The following is a 22,326-nucleotide window of genomic DNA, read 5'->3' as shown; positions in this document are numbered from 1 at the left end:
TTAGCCTCACGTTTTCTCACCTTTAAAATGAAGCTGATAAACTCTACTTTATTTGTGAGAATTAAATGAGATAGTGTTTTTCAAATACTTAGCATAGTGCCTAACACATAGCACATACCTGATAAAATATCAGTGCTCTTCGGTTAAGAAACAAATTTACGCTCTGCAATATGCACCTCTTATTTTATAAAGAAAACACTGGCCAGGTGCAGTGGCTCATGCCTGCAATCCAGCATTTTGGGAGACTGAAGTGGGAGGATCACTTGAGCCCAGGAGTTCGAGATCAGTCCAGGCAACATAGGGAAACCCCATCTCTATAAAAAATTAGCCAAGCATGGTGGTACCTGCCTGAAGTTTCCAGTTACTCAGGAGTTGAGGTGGAAGGATCAATTGAGCCCAGGATTTCAAGGCTGCAGTGAGCTGTGATTGTGCCACTGCACTCTAGCCTGGGTGACAGAGCAAAACCCTGTTTCAAAAAACAGACAAAGTGAAAAACCCCTGAAATCAAATATTTATTTTCATAGTTAATATCCCCATCTTCTGGTTTTTTAAGGTACTGCTGACAAAAGAAATTTTAAAGTTAAGCTGTATTTTTTGCAACTACATATGGCTGTTACACCATGGAACATTCCCTGGGATGTGGGGGAGGGAATCTCATAAAAGTTAAGCTGGTCTGACCAAGGCTATAATTAGGAGATTCCCTACCCCTAACACAGAATGTCTACAATTCACTAGAGTGGCATTTATAATGCTACTGTTTAATTTAAAGGCAAAGGAAATTTAATCCTGCTAAAAGTTCCTGCCTGCTTATATAAATGAAATCTTAACGTCCCTACTCTCGATTGCTGACTCCATTCCCTTGGAGCTGGTATTTCCAGGTGGTCCATCTCCATACTTTATGCTTGAACAAACTCTTTAAAAACAAAGCAAAATTTAAAAAGCAAAGGAAACATTTCAAAGAGAAGCATAAATTTTATGTAGACATGTGAATATTTAAAAATTTTCCTCAAAAAGAGTCTTTCCTAAGAAGTGATGTCAAATATTTTTTGTGGGATTAATCTGTTAACAACACTAATAAATGTGGCCAACCAAGTTCAAAGAAAGCAACGATGTTGCTAATCTATGCAGTAGAAAACACTCTGTATTGAAATGTTATAAATTAAGTGGTGATAACAGCTTAAGTAAAGAAACTGACCAGTGCTAGCAATTTTGTGTACTAAAATAATGCCAGGGATTTGTCCTTGGGTAAATTGTGTGGCAAGTTGTGCTTCTCCATCTTGGGCACACTGGTGAGTCATGTCCTGCTTAGATAAGCATTAATCAAGGTTTAATGCATGCTTGATGAATGACCTTATTCTAATTAGATCCAGCAAGCTTTCAGCTCTACAGTAAAAACACAAATATACTTAACAATCCCTTACTAGTCTAAAATTCTGTGATCACCAAAGTTATTGTGATATTAATAGTGTAATACATAAATATACATATACAAATTCATGTGTGTATGTTTGGCATTTACTAACATAGACATATATTCTTTAATGCCTACTCTGTACAACTGGTTGTGGTTTGGGGATTCAGCTGGAAAATCATACTCAAAAGACCCCAATCGGCAACACTCCTTACTAGGTTCACTCTTCAGAAGGATATCAGACAGGAAACAGAGCATACTGGCAGGACAAAAAATAGGTGTGTCATTAGCGGAGCCCTCTTCTCCAGTGGCAGCTTAGGTAAAAGGGAACATGTGAGTCGATACAGAAGTCACTCTGGCTCAGTGGGGGAGAATGACTCAGTCATTACACATTGGCATCCACATATGCCATACAGGCTTGAACTACAGCTAATTTGAGTCTTGGTAGAATGCTTGTGATCTCCCTGGAACATGAGAGAATGAGTGGCTCATGAGGTCTTCTTCCATCCACCTCCCTGTTTCCCTTATGAGACTATCATAAGGCAGTTTCTCATCACCTCCCAGGTTCTGATGAGGTATAAACTTTCTGCAGGCTCTACGTGCAGATTATAAAAACCACAGTTTAGAAATAGCTCCTTTGCAATAGAGTATCCCACAATTTGTACTGCAGCCATTGACCACCCCCCCTCTTTTTTTTAAGAGAAGGGGGTCTCACTTTGTTGCTCAGGCTGGTCTCAAAACTTTTGGCTTCCAGCAATCCTCCTTTGAAGGAGAATTCCAAAGTGCTGTGATTACAGGCGTGAAACACTGCACCCAGCTGTATCATTATTTTTGGTGTGTGGGACAATGACCCTGAGAGCTACTAACTTTAGCTACTCTTCCTTTTACTATATAAGCAATAAATTGCATCTAAAAGTGGCTTGTTACATCTTTAGTCAAATCAGAGACTTGAAATAGTACCGATTCTCTCTTCTACTGGCCTTGAAGAAGCACTATGAAATCTATAGCTGCAGAAAATAAATTCTGACAACTACCTGAGTTGGTCATACCTGGTGATACCCTGATTGCCATCTTGTTAAACCTGAGCAAAAGGCTCACCTAAGAAGTGCCTGAATTCCTGACCCAAGGAAACTGTGAGGTGATAAATGTGTGTTGTTTTAAGCTGCTAAATTTATGGCAATTTGTTACCTTGCAATAGAAATCTAATACATCCAGTCTAGTACTTGTAATCATTTGTTGGTTCTTTGGTTCTATATCTCAAAATCCATTAGTTAGAATTAGGCTAAGTATGGAAATATTTCTTCACGCCAACAGCTACCTGAGTAAAGCCCAAGTATCTCACCAATAACCTGATACTCCATTATAGAACCCTTCCCACAATGTGCCATCTATACCCAGAATTAGGGTAGTGACTATTATGCCTCCTTAGGTCTTGAACCTGGGCCATGCAGTTCACCTTCCACAGTTAGTCTTTATAGCTTGGTCAGTTTCCAGAGTCTTCCCTCAAGTGACTCACTGCTCTTTCCATTCCTTCTCCCGTCCTGTCAGGACTCATATCTTTCCAACATTAGACACATTGATTACAGCATATTATCTCCATCTATCACCAAATAATATATACCTCAAAGGTTTTAAACTGCAAATTAATTAGCCATAAAACTTAGTTCAATATATAGGTTACAATAAATAAGAGATATGAAAAAATTCTGGAAGTAGATAAAAACATGCAGTAGATCAACAAATTAAATCTATTATATTACCTTTATTATCATTATGAAAATAGGAATCAAGCTACGGATTTAAAAACAAAATAGACCTTCAGACTATGCTAAATAAATGGATTTGACATAAGGTAATCAAGTCATAAAAAAAACCCAACAATCCTGCATTTCTTTAGCTATAATTCTGAGAAAATAAAAAGAATTTAGATTTTATAACCCAGCAGTTATATTTAGTCTATAAAATAAAATGAATTAGGTTTTTATAACCTAGCAGTTGTATTTAGTCTTATCAGGGGTCAACAACTTTTTCTGTAAAGGACCAGACACTCAGCAGATATTTTAGATTTTGTGGGCCACAAAATCTGCCACAGATTTGTCACAACTACTCAACTTTGCCATTGTAGCTTGATAGCACCTATTGATAATATGAAAACAAATGGGCATAGCTATGTTCCAATAAAACTTTATTTACAAAAACAGGCTCTAGCCAAATTTGGCTCACAGGCTGCAGTTTGCCAATCTCTAGTCTACACAGAAATATGATTATCATTTAAACAAATGAACAAAACTTACTGCTTAATTTTATCATTTCTAGGTCCAAATCTTGGTCCAGATGGTCCCCTTCTGAAAACAAGTGCATACCAAGTACATATTAGTAGTTATAGGATTAAAACAAAACAAAAAAAAGAGAAAGTATAAACAAATGCAAACAATCAAGCTGAACTCTAAACATGGATCAGTTATTTATCATAAGGGACCACATTTTACTGATACTGGTAAAACTGAATAATAGGTAATCATGTCTTTACTTCATTGGTACTTATTACTAGCCACATTTAAGCTAATTCTTCTGAATGTTAAAACTTTCAGAGAAATTAGGGTTTATATTATCTTATATAACAAAGTTACACAGAGTTTGTTCTGATCATTAAACTCTGAAATATCCTAACTGCTTAACTGCTAGTGAATATTAATATCTTTATGGTCAACTGTAGAACTAAAAGCGCAATTCACCTTGAATTTAGACTATAATGAAATGAGGAAACTACGAAGTGAAATGCTGATTGACAAAGATGGATAGAGAAAAACTCATTCAAAACACTAACAATTTTAAGTATGTTTTTGATTACCCATTTTAAACTTATCAACATAGCACAAGGGAAATGCAAGATATTAAGAAAATATTAACATTACTCAGACTATTATCTCCTTATTGTAGTTGAATGTATATCACACCTTAACCAATCCATTTTAATATTCTTGAAATGAAAACATTTGGTTAAAGTAATTATGATTCTTCCAGAGATTGAGAATAAGATATAAACTACAAAACTCAAAAGAAACTAGGTTCTTAAATTTCTAGACATGGCAATTTCTAAAGGAAGTGAAAAAATACAGCAATTGATAAAAAAATTTTGAAAACAAAATAAAACTGTTTACTGAAACTTATTTAACATAATGTATAAGTGTGAATATATCATCTTGCCTTAGTTCCTCTAAGCTTTTTCCTTAAAGTCTTTTAAGCTCCAGGGAAGCCTCAGAATACTGGAACAGTATTCCATTCCAAAATGATGTTAAACATTGAATTTCATAGAGAAAACTAATATTCTGAACCAGAGGCCATTCCTAAAAATTAGGCAAGAACTTACAAGAGCTGGTCAACCGAAAAACAAAGAAAAGCAGTTATTAAATGAGGAAACTATATATAAAGTGAAATAGAATCTGAAAATTATTGAATTAAAATTATCCCACTACAGTTTAAAAAAAAAGCAGCAGCTATGTCTGTTTCATCTATCAAGTAACATGAGACTTCAAAATACTTATAGAAAAACACAAAATCAAAAGCTGGTTCTTTGAAAATTAAAACTTGATAAACTTCTAGCCAGACTGATTAGGAAAAAAAGAGAGAAGGCATAAATTAGTAATAGGAATGGAAGAGGGAACATCACTACAGACAAATGTACCATGGTTATATAAGACTTATTAACAGAAGCTAAGTGAAGCGTAGATAGGAACTCTCCATACTATCTGTGCAACTCTTCTGTGGATCTAAAATTACTTTAAAAAAATCCCCCAAAGAAAATTCCAGGACTGGATTTGTTCAGTCATGAATTCTACCAAACATTTAATGAAGAAAAAATATGAATTCTATGCAAACTCTTCTGGAAAACTAAAAAAGACAGAACCTTCCCAACTCATTATCCCGGGGCCAGTATGAATCTACCACAAAAACCAGATAAAGACACAACAAGAAAAAGACATAACTATCAACCAACCAATATCTCCTAATGAACACAGATGCAAAAATTCTTAATAAACTCTTAACAAATTGATTCCAACAATGTTTTAAAAGAATAATACATGATGACCAAGTAGGGTTTACATCAGAAATGCAACAATTGTTTAAAATTTCAAAATCAACATAATTCACCACATTCACAGACAAAAAAAAAACAACAAAAAACATATGATCATCTCAACAGATACAAAATAAATGCTTGACAAAATCCAACATCAGCTAATGATAAAAACTCTTCACAAACTAGGAATAGAAGGAAACATCCTCAACCTGATAAATCTACAAACAACCATAACAACATACAATGAAAATGAAACATAATATGAAAGATGAATGCTTCCCCTAAAGGAGATCAGGAACAAAGCAAGGACATTCACTCTCACCATCTATACCCAATATTGTACTGGATGTTCTAGTCAGAGCAATAAGGTAATAAAAAATGAAAGGCAAACATAGACAAGGAGGAAATAAAACTGTTTTTATTTGCAGAAAGTATAATTGTTCTATGTAGAAAATCCAATAGGATCTATAAAAACACTACTAAAACTACTAAGGGGGTTTGGCAAGATTGTAGAATACAAGGTTAATTTACAAAAATGATATTTATACTAGCAATGAGTACGACATTTTAAAATTTTGAAACACCATTTGAAATGTCATTTTTAGTAGCATCAGAAATTATGAAAATCATTGTGCAAAAATCACAAGCATTCCTATACACCAATAACAAACAAACAGAGAGCCAAATCATGAGTGAACTCCCATTCACAATTGCTTCAAAGAGAATAAAATACCTAGGAATCCAACTTACAAGGGATGTGAAGGACCTCTTCAAGGAGAACTACAAACCACTGCTCAATGAGATAAAAGAGGACACAAACAAATGGAAGAACATTCCATACTCATGGATAGGAAGAATCAATACTGTGAAAATGGCCATACTGCCCAAGGTAATTTATAGATTCAATGCCATCCCCATCAAGCTACCAATGACTTTCTTCACAGAATTGGAAAACACTACTTTAAAGTTCATATGGAACCAAAAGAGCCTGCATTGCCAAGACAATCCTAAGCCAAAAGAACAAAGCTGGAGGCATCATACTACCTGACTTCAAACTATGCTACAAGGCTACAGTAACCAAAACAGCATGGTACTGGTACCAAAACAGAGATGTATACCAATGGAATAGAATAGAACCCTCGGAAATAATACCACACATCTACAACTATCTGCTCTTTGACAAACCTGACAAAAACAAGAAATGGGGAAAGGATTCCCTATTTAATAAATGGTGCTGGGAAAACTGGCTAGCCATATGTAGAAAGCTGAAACTGGATCCCTTCCTTACACTTTATACAAAAATTAATTCAAGATGGATTAGAGACTTAAATGTTAGACCTAAAACCATAAAAACCCTAGAAGAAAACCTAGGCAATACCATTTAGGACATAGGCATAGGCAAGGACTTCATGACTAAAACACCAAAAGCAATGGCAACAAAAGCCAAAATAGACAAATGGGATCTCATTAAACTAAAGAGCTTCTGCACAGCAAAAGAAACTACCATCAGAGTGAACAGGCAACCTACAGAATGGGAGAAAATTTTTACAATCTGCCTATCTGACAAACGGCTAATATCCAGAACCTACAAAGAACTCAATCAAATTTACAAGAAAAAAACAAACAACCCCATCAAAAAGTAAGCAAAGGATATGAACAGACACTTCTCAAAAGAAGACATTTATGCAGCCAATAGACACATGAAAAAATGCTCATCATCACTGGCCATCAGAGAAATGCAAATCAAAACCACAATGAGATACCATCTCACCCCAGTTAGAATGGCAATCATTAAAAAGTCAGGAAACAACAGGTGCTGGAGAGGATGTGGAGAAATAACAACACTTTTACACTGCTGGTGGGACTGTAAACTAGTTCAACCACTGTGGAAGACAGTGTGGTAATTCCTCAAGGATCTAGAACTAGAAATACCGTTTGACCCAGCCATCCCCTTACTGAGCATATACTCAAAGGTTTATAAATCATGCTGCTACAAAGACACATGTACATGTATGTTTATTGCGGCACTATTCACAATAGCAAAGACTTGGAACCAACCCAAATATCCATCAATGATAGACTGGATTAAGAAAATGTGGCACATATAAAAATCACAAGCATTCTTATACACCAGTAACAGACAAACAGAGAGCCAAATCAGGAATGAACTTCCATTCACAATTGCTTAAAAGAGAATCAAATACCTAGGAATCCAACTTACAAGGGATGTAAAGGACCTCTTCAAGGAGAAACAAACCACTGCTCAGTGAAATCAAAGAGGACACAAACAAATGGAAGAACATACCAACTCATGGATAGGAAGAATCAATATTGTGAAAATGGCCAGGGCCCAAGGTAATTTATAAATCAATGCCATCCCCATCAAGCTACCAATGAGTTTCTTCAGAGAGGGGAAAAACTGCTTTAAAGTTCATTAGGAACCAAAAAAGAGCCCGCATCTCCAAGACAATCCTAAGTCAAAAGAACAAAGCTGGAGCATCACGCTACCTGACTTCAAACTATACTACAAGGCTACAGTAACCAAAACAGCATGGTACTGGTACCAAAACAGAGATATAGACCAATGGAACAGAACAGAGTCCTCAGAAATAATACCACACATCTACAGCCATTTGCATCTTTGACAAACCTAGAGAAACAAGAAATGGGGAAAGTATTCCCTATTTAATAAATGGTGCTGGGAAAATTGGCTAGCCATAAGTAGAAAGCTGAAAATCCTTTCCTTACTCCTTAAGAAAATTAATTCAAGATGGATTAGAGACTTAAATGTTAGACCTAATACCAAAAAAAAAAAAACCTAGGTAGTACCATTCAGGACATAGGCATGGGCAAAGATATCATGTCTAAAACCACAAAAAGCAACGGCAGCAAAAATTACCCAAAATTGACAAATGGGATCTCATTAAACTAAAGAGCTTCTGCACAGCAAAAGACACTACCATCAGAGTGAACAGGCAACCTACAGAATGGGAGAAAATTTTTGCAATCAAACTCATCTGACAAAGGGCTAATATCCAGAACCTACAAAGAACTCAAACAAATTTACAAGAAAAAAACAAACAAACCCATCAAAAAGTGGGCAAAGGACATGAACAGACATTTCTCAAAAGAAGACATTCATACAGCCAACAGACACATGAAAAAATGCTCATCATCACTGGCCATCAGAGAAATGCAAATCAAAACCACAATGAGATACCATCTCACACCAGTTAGAATGGCAATCATTAAAAAGTCAGGAAACAACAGGTGCTGGAGAGGATGTGGAGAAATAGGAACACTTTTACACTGTTGGTGGGATTGTAAACTAGTTCAACCATTATGGAAAACAGTATGGCGATTCCTCAAGGATCTAGAACTAGATGTACCATATGACCCAGCCATCCCATTATGGGTATATACCCAAAGGATTATAAATTATGCTGCTATAAAGACACATGCACACATGTTTATTGCAGCACTATTCACAATAAAAAGATTGGAATCAACCCAAATGTCCATCAGTGACAGATTGGATTAAGAAAATGTGGCACATATACACCATGGAATACTATGCAGCCATAAAAAAGGATGAGTTTGAGTCCTTTGTAGGGACTTGGATGCAGCTGGAATCCATCATTCTTAGCAAACTATCACAAGAACAGAAAACCAAACACCGCATGTTCTCACTCATAGGTGGGAACTGAACAATGAGATCACTTGGACTCAGGAAGGGGAACATCACACACCGGGGCCTATCATGGGGAGGGGGGAGGGGGGAGGGAGTTATACCTGATGTAAATGACTAGTTGATGGGTGCAGCACAGCAACATGGCACAAGTATACATATGTAACAAACCTGCACGTTATGCACATGTACCCTACAACTTAAAGTATAATAATAATAAATAAATCATAAAAAAAAAAAAAAAAAAAAAAAAGATGATTCACTTTTTTATAATTCAACTTATTTTTACTCTACTTGAATTATTGCCTGGATTCCTATAGAGTCCAACTCTAGTTATCATCAACTAGAGCAGACACTCTCAGAATCTAATGAGAGATTATCTTGAAACCTATTAATATTGTCTGCTAACAAATAGTATGCAAATACTTGGATGTAGAATTTTATTATGTAAAGAAATGATATTCTATCTGTGATTTATTTTCAAAATAAAATAGAATAAAATCAAAAAAAAAAAAAAAAAAAAAAAAAAAAAAAAAAAAAAAAACAAGAAAATGTGGCACATATATACCATGGAATACTATGCAGCCATAAAAAAGGATGAGTTCATGTCCTTTGTAAGCACATGGATGAAACTGGAAACCATCATTCTGAGCAAACTATCGCAAGGACAGAAAACCAAACACCGTATGTTCTCACTCATAGGTAGGAACTGAACAATAAGAACACTTGGACACAGGGTGGGGAACATCATGCACTGGGGCCTGTCTTGAGGTGGGGAGAGAGGGGAGGGATAGCATTAGGAGATATACCTAATGTAAATGACAAGTTAACGGGTGCAGCACACCAACATGGCACATCTATACATACATAACAAACCTGCACATTGTGCACATGTACCCTAGAACTTAAAGTATAATAATAAAAAATAATTAAAAAAAGAAAATACTTAAGGATCAATTTGACAAAAAAAAAAAAAATACAACATCTGGACACTGAAAACCACAAAACACTGCTGGAAGAAATTACCCAAATAAATAAAAAGATACACCATTTCATGGGTCTCAAAACCAAATATTAAAATGTGAATTATCCCCAAACTGATCTACAGGTTCAATACAATCTCAACCAAAATTCCAGCAGGCTTGTTGGAAACTGACAAGATGATTCTAAAATTCATATGAAAATGCTTAGAGCCTCCAATAGCCAAAAGAACTTTGAAAAGGCAATGCAAAGTTGAAGGATATACACTATACTACCTCACAACTTACTATAAAGTCGCAGTACTCAAGACAGTGATCACTATGGTATTGATGTAAGAAAGACATAGAGTCCAGAAATAGAGCCACACATATATGGTCAATAAATTTTTATTGTGGTAAATATATATAACATATATTTACTATTTTAACTATTTTTAAGCATACAGTTCTGTGGCATTAAGTAATTCACTTAATGAACTATCATCACCATTCATCTCTAGAACTTTTTCATCTTGCAAAACTGAAACTCTGTCCCCTAACTCGCCATTCCCTTCTCCTCAAAGGCCCTGGCAAACACCATTCTATTTTGTGTTTCTATGAATTTGATTACTCTAGGTACCTCATATAAGTGGAATCATGCAGTATTTTTCCTTTTATGACTGGTTTCTTTTACTTAGCATACAGTCTTCAAGGTTCATCCATGTTTTAGCATATGTCAGAATTTCCTTCCAAACTTTTTAAGGCTGAATAAATTCCATGTATGTATTCAATATTGAGTTCCTGGATGTAGAGGCTTGTGCTATTAATTCTAGCTACTCTGGTAGGGGAATTGAGGCAGGAGAAGCACTTGAAGTCAGGAGTTCAAGACCATCCTGGCCAACATAATGAGACCCTGTCTCAGTCAGTCAATCAATCAGCAAACAATTTAAAAAATTAAAAAAACTGAGTTCCCTTTTGAGAGGTAGCTACTGCTCTAATCTAAGGCTTTGCACCACAAGTAGCATTGTAGGCATACATTCACACGACTATGAAACAAACCTGCACGTTATGCACATGTACCCTCAAGGATCTACAACTTAAAGTATAACAATCAATAAATAAATTTTAAAAAAAAAAAAAAAAAAAAAAGCTACTGCTCTAATCTAAGGCTTTGCACCACAAGTAGCATTGTAGGCAATTCACACGACTCTATAGAAATCTTGTCACCCATATTGCCACACATCAACAGCCATCTGATCTTTGATAAACCTGACAAAAACAAGAAATGGGGAAAGGATTCCCTATTTAATAAATGGTGCTGGGAAAATTGGCTAGCCATAAGTAGAAAGCTGAAACAGGATCCTTTCCTTACTCCTTATATGAAAATTAATTCAAGATGGATTAGAGACTTAAACGTTAGACCTAAAACCATAAAAACCCTAGAAGAAAACCTAGGTAATACCATTCAGGACATAGGCATGGGCAAGGACTTCATGTCTAAAATACCAAAAGCAACGGCAACAAAAGCCAAAATTGACCAATGGGATCTCATTAAACTAAAGAGCTTCTGCACAGCAAAAGAAACTACCATCAGAGTGAACAGGCAACCTACAGAATGGGAGAAAATTTTTGCAATCTACTCATCTGACAAAGGGCTAATATCCAGAACCTATAAAGAACTCAATCAAATTTACAAGAAAAAAACAAACAACCCCATCAAAAAGTAAGCAAAGGATATGAACAGACACTTCTCAAAAGAAGACATTCATACAACCAACAGACACATGAAAAAATGCTCATCATCACTGGCCATCAGAGAAATGCAAATCAAAACCACAATGAGATACCATCTCACCCCAGTTAGAATGGCAATCATTAAAAAGTCAGGAAACAACAGGTGCTGGAGAGGATGTGGAGAAATAACAACACTTTTACACTGCTGGTGGGACTGTAAACTAGTTCAACCACTGTGGAAGACAGTGTGGTAATTCCTCAAGGATCTAGAACTAGAAATACCGTTTGACCCAGCCATCCCATTACTGGGTATATACCCAAAGGATTATAAATCATGCTGCTATAAAGACACATGCACACGTATGTTTATTGCAGCACTATTCACAATAGCAAAGACTTGGAATCAACCCAGATGTCCATCAGTGACAGACTGGATTAAGAAAATGTGGCACATATACACCATGGAATACTATGCAGCCATAAAAGGGATGAGTTCGTGTCCTTTGTAGGGACATGGATGCAGTTGGAAACCATCATTCTCAGCAAACTATCACAAGGACAGAAAACCAAACATCGCATGTTCTCACTCATAGGTGGGAACTGAACAATGAGAACACTTGGACACAGGAAGGGGAACATCACACACCGGGGCCTATTGTGGGGAGGGGGGAGGGGGGAGGAATAGCATTAGGAGATACACCTAATGTAAATAACGAGTTAATGGGTGCAGCACACCAACATGGCACATGTATACATATGTAACAAACCTGCACGTTGTGCACATGTACCTTAGAACTTAAAGTATAATAAAATAAATGAATAAATAAATAAAAAGAAAATTATCTCCCCACATTATCTGACATTCTGCCAAAAATGATACTATTTTCTGTTACTAGATTTGCTGCTATCTATCCTGTAAGCTCTTTCTTCATTGCTTCATGGGTTTCCTCTTTTTTTTAAATTTTTTAAATTTTTTAGATGGAGTCTTTTTCTCTGTCACCCAGGCTAGAATGCAGTGTTGCGATCTTGGCTCACTGCAACCTCCGCCTCTCAGGTTCAAGCGATTCTCCTGCCTTAGCCTCCTGAGTAGCTAGGATTTACAGGTGTACACCGCCATGCCTGGCTAATTTTTGTATTTTTAGCAGAGATGCTTCACTGTGTTGGCCAGGCTGGTCTCGAACTCCTGACCTCAGGTGATCCGCCTGCCTCAGTCTCCCAAAGTGCTGCGATTACAGGCACGAGCCACTGTGCCTGGCCAGGTTTCTGTTAATTTTTATAAAATGTTTTCATTTGGGAAAAAACCCAGCCTCAATAAAAGAAGTCACAATTTTTTTTTTTTTTTTTTTTTTGAGATGAAGTGTCACTCTGTTGCCAAAGCTGGAGTGCAGTGGTGCAATCTCGGCTCACTGCAACCTCCAACTCCTGGGTTCAAGCGATTCTCCTGCCTCAGTCTCCCAAGTAGGTGAGACTATAGGCACGAGCCACCATACCTGGCTAATTTTTGTATTTTTAGTAGAGACGGGTTTTCACTATGTTGGCCAGGCTGGTCTTGAACTCCTGACCTTGTGATCCGCCTGCCTCGGCCTGCCAAAGAGCTGGGATTACAGGCGTGAGCCATAGCCAAATTACAATATTTTAACAAAGTAAGAGGTAAATGTTTCCTCTCACGCATATTTCCCTCTACATCAATCCACAGAGAAAACTCCCACAACGTTGTCCTTCCTGACTTGACAAATGTAAACCTAGACCTCTTCGAGAACTCTTTCTAATCATAACTACAAAGGATTGATCAGTTCAACTAATTTTTTATGAGATGCCAAGGTAATTCAGTGGGGAAAGGATGATCTTTTTATCAAATTACAATGAAACAGCTGGATGGCCATATTCTCCCAGTTTCATCCTTACCTCAAATATATACAAAAATTAATTTAAAAGGGATTGTAGGCCTAAATGTAAAAATCGAAACTATAAAAGTCCTAGAAGAAAATACAGGTAACAATCTTAGTGACTTTGAGTTGGGGAAAGATTTCTTGTATATGAAAAAAATAGCAAAAACAATAGGAAAAAAATTCAATAAACTGATGCCATCAAAATCAAAATTTTAATCTTCAAAAGCTACTATTACAAAATGAAAAGGTTAAGTTATAGATTTGTAGTAAATATTTACAGAACACATATCTGACAGAAAACTTGTATCTTGTATAAAAACTCTTGGCCAGGCATAGTGGCTCATCCCTGTAATCCCAGTACTTTAGGAGGCTGAGGTGGGAGGATCAATTGAGGCCAGGAGTTTGAGACCAGCCTGGGAAACAAAGTGAGACCTAATCTCTGCAAAATATAAATAAATATAATAATTAGTCGGGTGTGATGGCACATACCCATAGTCCCAGCTACTTGGGAGGCTGAGGCAAGAAAATCATTTGAGTCCAGGAGTTTGAAGCTGCGGTGAGCCAAGACTGCGCCAGGACACTCCACCAACCTGAGCAAGAGTAATACCTTGCCTCAAAAAAATAATAATAAATAAAATAAAAATAAAAAGCAAAAAAACACAACTCAATGAGAAAAAGTTTAAAATGGGCAAGATTTGAACACATACTTCACCAAAGAAGGTATGAGGGTGAAAAATAAGCACACTAACATATTCAACATCATATGTCATTAAGGAAATGCAAATTAAAACCACAACAAGATACCATTACACACCCACTAGAATGGCTAGAACGAAAAAGACTGAAGAAGACTGACCATACATAGTGTTGATGAGGATATGGAGCAACTGGAATTCTCATACAATGCTGGTGACAATATAATGTGGTACAACCACTTTGGAAAACAATTGTAAACTTACACCAGCCATTCTACTCCTAGGTATTTTTATTTCCAAGAGAAATAATAGCATATATCCACACAAAAACCTGCACACAAATGTTTGTTAACAGCTTTATATGTAAAAGCCAAAAAGTAGAAACAACCCAAAAATCCACACACAAGTGACTGCATAAACAAACCGCAGCATCATACAATGGAATACTACTCAGAAAATTAAAAACCCAACTATTAACACATGGATGAATCTCAAAAACCATGCTGAATAAAGCCAGGTTTTAAAAAGGGGGCATACTACATGATTTCATTTATAAAAAATTTTAGAAAATACAAACTACGGTGACAGAAAGCAGAGCACTGGTTGCCTAGGGACTGCGACAGCAATGGATTACCAAGGGTTATGAGGAAATCTGCAGGGCGACAGATGGTTCATTATTTGATTTTGGTGATGATGTCACAGGTATATAGTACAGTAAGCTCTCCCTCACCCATGGTTTTGCTTTCCACAGTTTCAGTTTCCCATGGTCAACTGCAGTCTGAAAATATTAAATGGAAAATTCCAGAAATAAACAATTTTTAAGTTTTAAATTGTGCACCATTCTGAGTAGCATGATGAAACCTCAAGTTGCCCTGCTTTGTCCCACCTGAAATGTGAATCACCCCTTTGTCCTGCATATCCACATTGTATATGCTACTCATCCCTTTAGTTATCAACATCTTCTTGGCTTCATGATCCAAGACCACCTAAATAGATGATGATTCTTCTGACATATCATCAGAGGTCAACAGTACCTAATGTTATGTCATAATGTCTATATCCTTCACCTCACTTCATCTTATCATGTACGCATTTTATTATCTCACATCATCACAAGAAGAAAGGTGAGCATAGGATGATATTTTAAGAGAGAGACAGACAGAGACCATGTGTACAAAAGTTTTATTATAGTATATTGTTATAAGTGTTCTATTATTAGCTTTTGCTGTTAATCTCTTACAGTGCCTAATTTATAAATTAAACTTTATGATAGGTATGTATGTATAGGGAAAAAACATATATATGTGTGTGTATACATACACACACACATATATATATAAAACATATATGTATGTATATATACACATACATATATATATATATGGTTTGCTACTCTGTGTTTTCACATATCCACTGGGGGATCTTGGAATGCATCTCTCATGTATAAGGGAGACTACTGTATGTCTGTCAAAATGTATACAGTATATTTTAGATATATGCATGTATTATATGTCAATTACACTCTAATAAAGCTGTAAAAAAGACTTACAGAAAAAAGTCCTCTTCTTCATCTGAATCATCTTCCAAAAGATTTCTCTGTCAAAAAAACAAAAAGACTTGAGTTTTCAGATTCAGAGGGCTTACAAAATGCCACAGAGGAGTAATGAAATAAGTCCCATACTAGTGAAATATCTTAACTCCAAGTGTCCATAAAGAGGGAAAAGTAATTACATATCCTTCACTGGAAGCTAGAAGATTTGGGACAACATTTATAGACTTTGCAAAGAAAATGCTCATAATTATAGAATCCTATAACTGACTAAAAAAGGTAGAAAGGTCACTGAAGCTGGTATGGGAGTGAGGAACTGCAGGTAGTCAGGAGGGAGCAAGTCCCCTCTCCTTCCTTCTGACTGCCAGTGTCTGTCTATTGGCAGAACTTAGGGAGCCAGGTGGAAAGAAGAAATATAATTTGTGGATTCCAACTGCAGCATCAGAGAAGAGTACAGAGGGATAGTTTGGAGCTGAGGACAAGGGCTTAAAAATGGTCATGTTCTACTTTTTAGCTACTCTACCCACAAACAGTCCCCTAAACAAATCTGAACTTCCAAACAAAAGCAACCTTACTTTTACAACATACAACAATTTTCCTTAAAATGAGGACAGTCTCACCTTCTCCCCAAAAGGGGTGGGTATAAAGTCCAAAAGGTGGCTAAAGAAGAGTAAAACCCAGACCTTTTCAGACACACAAGAGCTCAAATAGTATACAAGGAGCCCTCATCCTAAATGCTTGGGACCAGAAGTATTTCAAATTTTGGATTTTAGAATATTTGCATATATATAAGGAAACATCTTGGGGATGGGACCGAAGTCTCAACACAAAATTCATCATGCTTCATAAAGACCTTGAGTTTCAAATACACCTTATATACATGGCCTAAGGGTAATTTTACACAATATTTTTTAATACCTTTGTGCATGAAACAAAATTTTGACTGCGTTTTGACTGCAACCCATCACATAAGGTCAGGTGTGGAATTTTCCATTGTGGCATCATGCTGGTACTTAAAAAGTTTCAGATTTGGGAGCATTTTGGATTTTCAGATTAGGGATGCTCAAACTGTACCACTTGTTGTAGGCGGAATAATAGCTCCCAAAGATGTTCATTTCCTAATTACGAAAACCTGTTTTTTTGTTTTGTTTTGTTTGAGATGGAGTCTTGCTCTGTCGCATAGGCTGGAGTGCAGTGGTGCAATCTCGGCTCACTGCAACCTCCACCTCCCGGGTTCAAGCGATTCTCCTGCTTTAGCCTCCCAAGTAGCTGGGACTACAGGTGCGTGCCACCACGCCTGGCTAATATAATCACCAAAACCTGTGAATGTGTTACCTTGAATGGTAAAAGGGACTTTGCAGATGTGATTACGGATCTTGAGAAGAAAAGATCATTATGAATTATTCATATGGGCCCAATGCAGAGAAGAGAGAGAGAGAGACAGACAGACAGACAGACAGACATTACACTGATGGTTTTGAAGACACAGGAAGGGGCATGAGCCTAAAAAGGTAAACAGCCTCTAGGAGCTAGGAAAAGCAAAAGAACAGTTTCTTCCCTAAAGCCTCCAGAAAGAACACAGCCCTACTGGCACCTTGATTTTAGCCCCATAAGCTCATTTTAGACCTCTGGTCACCAGAACCATAAGACAATAAATTTGTGTTGTTTCAAGTCTGTGGTAATTTGTAGCAGCAGCAATGGGAAATTAATACACTACCCATGTACTTTTTCTGAGGAAATTCCTCAAGGAATTACAGCAGCCAAAAAGAAAATGAAATCAAAACAAAGACCTTAAGACTGAGATGGATGATGCAATCAACGAATCTAATACAATGTGTGGCCAAATCTAAATAGTTGATGATAATGTGACTGTAAACAATAAGTTAAAGCTTTTGAAAAAAATACGTATTATACAGAAAAGCTTAAAAAGAATCTAAAACTTTTCCAACAAAGCCCAGAAGCTGGGAGTGGGAGAGTGAAGTGAGGAAGTGAAAGCATTGCCAATATGGTCATCTTGACGAGGAGTGGAATGGAGGAAGTGGGAACAGGACTAGAATTAAAAAGTAAAACAAGGGAAGGGGCTTAGTTTTTGGTATGTTGACAGAGAACACAGATTAATACTACCATTAAAATATAAAGTTAGTAACAAAAGAGAGAGGGAAGGAGGCGGAAGGGAGTAAAATATCTAAACTGTGGTTTAGATATGGTGGTTCTGGGGGCAAGGAGGAAGATGAGTGAAAATAATCAATCTAGCATAAGGGAAGGCATAAGAGAATCTAGCATAAAAGGCATACGGGAAAAGGAAAATATAAGAAATACAATGAATATCACTATATCTACGTATAATATATGACATATACTAAAGAGTGAAAAAAATGAAAGAAGGATGTATTCAATATTCATTTAACAAGTATTTTGGGCATCTTTTACGTGCTTCTATGTGCACTGTTTTAAGTACTAAGCACTGGTTTTGAACAAAAAGTCTGAGCTCTCACAGAAAAACAAGATTGCGACAAATGCTACGCAGAGAATTAAAACAGTGATGGGACAGAAAGTGATGGGGTGACTATGTGAGATTAGGCTGTCATAAAAAATCACTCTGAAGAGGTGAAATTTAAGCTGAGATCCAAATAACAAAGAGTCAGCCAAAGATTAGGGTGAAGAGCATTCACTGCTGCAGGACTAGCTGGCTGGCACAGAAAAAGTCCGAGTGTATTAGTTATTCACAATAAATGTGACTAGTTTGAATGTCCCCATTTAATAACAAAAACTATATGTAATCAGGGTTCAAAAAAATTCTAGCCAATATCTGTTTGCAAGAAATTCATCTAAAACAAATATCGAATAAAGGATGGGGAAAAGCAGGGGTAGAAAACATACATCAGCAAATTCTAACAAAAAGACTGTTACAGTTAGCAATATAAAGAGGAATTTTAGGACAAAGTATTAAACAATCAAATAAGATGATTTTACAATAATAAAATGTACAATCCATCAAGAAGATTTAATAGCAACGAATGTTTAAATACCTAATAATATAGCTTAAAATATCTAAAACAAAAGCTGTGCAAATTATGAGAAAGCTAGTAAGAAAAAGAGACATTATAGAAGAACAAAGAATAGAAATAGATAATACCCAATAGAAGAAATGGCCAATGACCACATGAAATGTTTAAAACCAATTAATATTCAAGGAAATGCATTAGGTCATTTTTTAAATAAGTATTTCTTGAGTAATATTCCAGCTAACAAGTAACAGTTACATCAAAATCATAGGAAGGATTTAACATAACCTTCAGAGATGGAGAGGCCAAATACAAAAAAAAACTAGAACTTTGAAACTAAACAGCAAATCTTATTTTATTTTCCTTTATGGGTAAGCCATAAATGACATTTAATAAAATCCAAAAAATAGAAATTACGCAAGTCATATTCTCTGACCATAATGCGATGGAAAAAGGAAGTTTAAAAATACTCTTCTCAGCTGGGTGCAGTGGCTCACACCTGTAATCCCAGCACTCTGGGAGGCCAAAGTAGGGGGACTGCTTGAGCCCAGGAGTTCAAGACCAGCATGGGCAACATAGCAAGACCGTGTATCTATGAAAAAAAAAAAAAATTAGCCAGGCATGGTGGCTCATGCCTGTAGTCCTAGCTATTCAGTAGGCTGAGCTGGGAGGATCTTTTGAGCCCAGGAATTTGAGGTTACAGTGAGCTATGATCATGCCACTGCACTCCAACTTGGGTGACAAAACGAGACTCTGTAGCAAAAAAACTCACAAAAAACAAAAAACACTCTTCTCATGAACTCTTATGTTAAAATGTAAATAAAATTAGATTATTTTGAAATGAAAGACACTGGGAAGATCACAGGTCAAAATCTGCAGAGTACGGCCACAGCAGTACTTAAAGGAAAATGGGACTTTAGATATATTTTGTTATGAAATCACAAAGATTGAAAATATATAAAATAAATATTTAACTTTTAAGATGGGTAAGTTATTCCTAAAAAACACGTAACTCCAGAAATCTGAAAGAAAAAGATTAACATATTTGATTACATAAAAATTTGAAACTTGAACATACTATACATTGAATTTGGCTACAACTTTCTCTGCTTTACATACATTTTTCAAAATTGACATAGATTGTATGAATTACAAACAAGTTCCGAGAGGTGATTTTACTGCATACATTTCCATACTTCAGTCTTCATCTTACACAAAGTTAGATGTGACTTAGAGGCTCTCTGTCCAGGACTGAGGTATTTACCTGACATATCTCAGATATCAGTCAATCAACTGTCAGCATTTATTGATCATCTTCCAGGATATTAATGCTTTGCAAGCATCTCTGGGTAAGTGACTAAAAATTTCCTTGGGACAATAAGAGGCTCAGATTATTCTAACCGATGATTTAAAAAATATTTCAACATATTTTGTGCACGCTGATCACTGAATATTCATCAGGAGCTTTCAGTCAGCTTGTACTGAATGCACATCAAGTCTGTGTTGTTTTACACTGAATTCCTTTATAGGTTCACAATTGGTATCATTTACTTTAACAAACTGACATTTATTCTCTGAACGGGTTTAGTATTTCTCCAAACCTTCTGCTTTGTAAAGACATGCTTTTTTTTTTTTCCTTTTTGAGATGGAATTTCACTCTGTCACCCAGGCTGAAGTGCAATGGCACAATCTCAGCTCAGTGCAACCTCTGCCTCCCAGATTCAAGCGATTCTCCTGCCTCAGCCTCCTGGGTAGCTAGGATTATAGGTGTGCACCACTGTACCCAACTAATTTTTGTATTTTTGGTAGAGACGGGTTTCACCATGTTGGCCAGACTGGTCTCCAACTCCTGACCTCGTGATCTGCCTGCCTCGGCCTCCCAAAGTGTTGGGATTACAGGCGTAAGCCACCATGCCTGGCCAAGACATGCTTTTGATAGTAATTCTTCAGTGTATGGAATTCCAGCACAGGTATGTCAAATTTTCTGAATCACTTTTTCTTGGAGGTTTATCTTGAAAGATATTACATAAAGAAAGAGACCCTGGCTTATCCCTGTGAGTGATTTCTCAATCCCTGATCATTCTCTGCCTTCTCTCTGCCACAGCCTTCCCAGTTCACCCAGATTGGTTTATTTCCTCAAGGCATTTCTCAATTCCTTGCATGGGGAAATAGCTCAAGCAGACACTAAGAGTTTCACCATGGCGTGGAGGCAAAGACAGGTGACCAAAATTGTTGAAACTGCACCAAATGCTGGTAAGCAGTTGAAATTATGGCAAAGAAGGAATAATTGGATTTGGTAACATGGAAATCATTGGTGACTCCTTAAAGTTTATTTTTTAAAGCTTGCTAACAATTAGTCTATTGGTGGATTCTATTCCCCATAAAAAAAAAAAAAAAAAAAAAACAGGCTGAGAACAGTGTCAAATGTCTGTAATCCCAGCACTTTCCAGCACTTTGGGAGGCCAAGGCAGATGGATCACTTGAGCTGAGGAATTGGAGACCAGCGTGAGCAACACGGCGAGACCCCATCTCTATAAGAAAAACAAAAACTAGCCGGGTGTGGTATCATGCACCTGTAGTCCTTGCTACTCAGGAGGCTATGGTGGGAGGATAGCTTCAGCCCAAAAGGTGGAGGCTGCAGTGAGCCGTGATAGCACCACTGCACTTCAGCCTCAATGACAGAGTGAGACCCTGGTCTCAAAAAATAAAAACAAACCATCAAAAACACACAAAACCCAAAAAGCTGTACAAAGGGTTAGATTAAGGGGAAGAAAACGTTTCCTGTGTTGTACTAAAATAAACTTAGGGCTAAAAGTCATAAGATGGTGGACAGAGTGGATAATATGAAGTTCTGAGGTTGTCCAAAAAGAGCATGTAAAACAAAGCAGACTAAAAGCTTTGCAAAGGCACAGATTATGTCATCCAATTTTTAGCCCAGTGCCTAGCACACAGTAGGCGGTCAATATATATTTGTCGAATGAATCAAGGCAAGAAGGAAGGGAAGGAGGGCTTCAGAATGGTGCATTAAAAAAATAAGAATGTGAATTATTTCCCCCAATAAATATGTATTATTTATTCTAAAAGTAATCTGCCTACAACATTCATATAAAATGTCTTTCAAAATGCTGCATAATTTCTAGATTCATGTATCTTTGCACGGAATGTTCTGGAATAAACTAGAAATTGAAGCATTATATGAAAGATACTCTGGAACCTAAGATAATTACAGGTCTGGAGACCTTTATTTGGAATTCCAAAATCTAAAAGTTTCTGAAAATCAAAAGGTTTTGGAGGAAACTCTGACCTGAACTGATG

General features: G+C 36.6%; 1 protein-coding gene across 5 annotated transcripts in view; it reads right to left on the bottom strand.

Moving 5' to 3' along the window:
* Positions 1-22,326, bottom strand: part of VAMP4 (vesicle associated membrane protein 4) — a 43,115-nt gene that overhangs the window by 15,957 nt on the left and 4,832 nt on the right. For 3 of the 5 annotated variants that reach the window (XR_007721301.1, XM_050768052.1, XM_050768066.1), the window contains exons 3-4: positions 16,007-16,053; positions 3,706-3,756 (exon numbers count right to left, since the gene is read on the bottom strand). Coding sequence is in view for 4 of the 5 variants with exons in the window: in XM_050768052.1 (XP_050624009.1) it covers positions 3,706-3,756; positions 16,007-16,053 (98 nt within the window). In the remaining variant the exon portion in view is untranslated. Of the gene's footprint in view, positions 1-3,705; positions 3,757-16,002; positions 16,054-22,326 lie in introns of all 5 variants that reach the window. The other 2 variants (XM_050768072.1, XM_050768079.1) reach the window with 2 other exon arrangements.

Source organism: Macaca thibetana, chromosome 1 (genome assembly GCF_024542745.1).
Source record: "Macaca thibetana thibetana isolate TM-01 chromosome 1, ASM2454274v1, whole genome shotgun sequence".
NCBI classification, from domain to species: Eukaryota; Metazoa; Chordata; class Mammalia; order Primates; family Cercopithecidae; genus Macaca; species Macaca thibetana.
The sequence above is the reverse complement of the archived record's forward strand: the minus strand, read 5'-3'. Positions and strand labels throughout refer to the sequence as shown.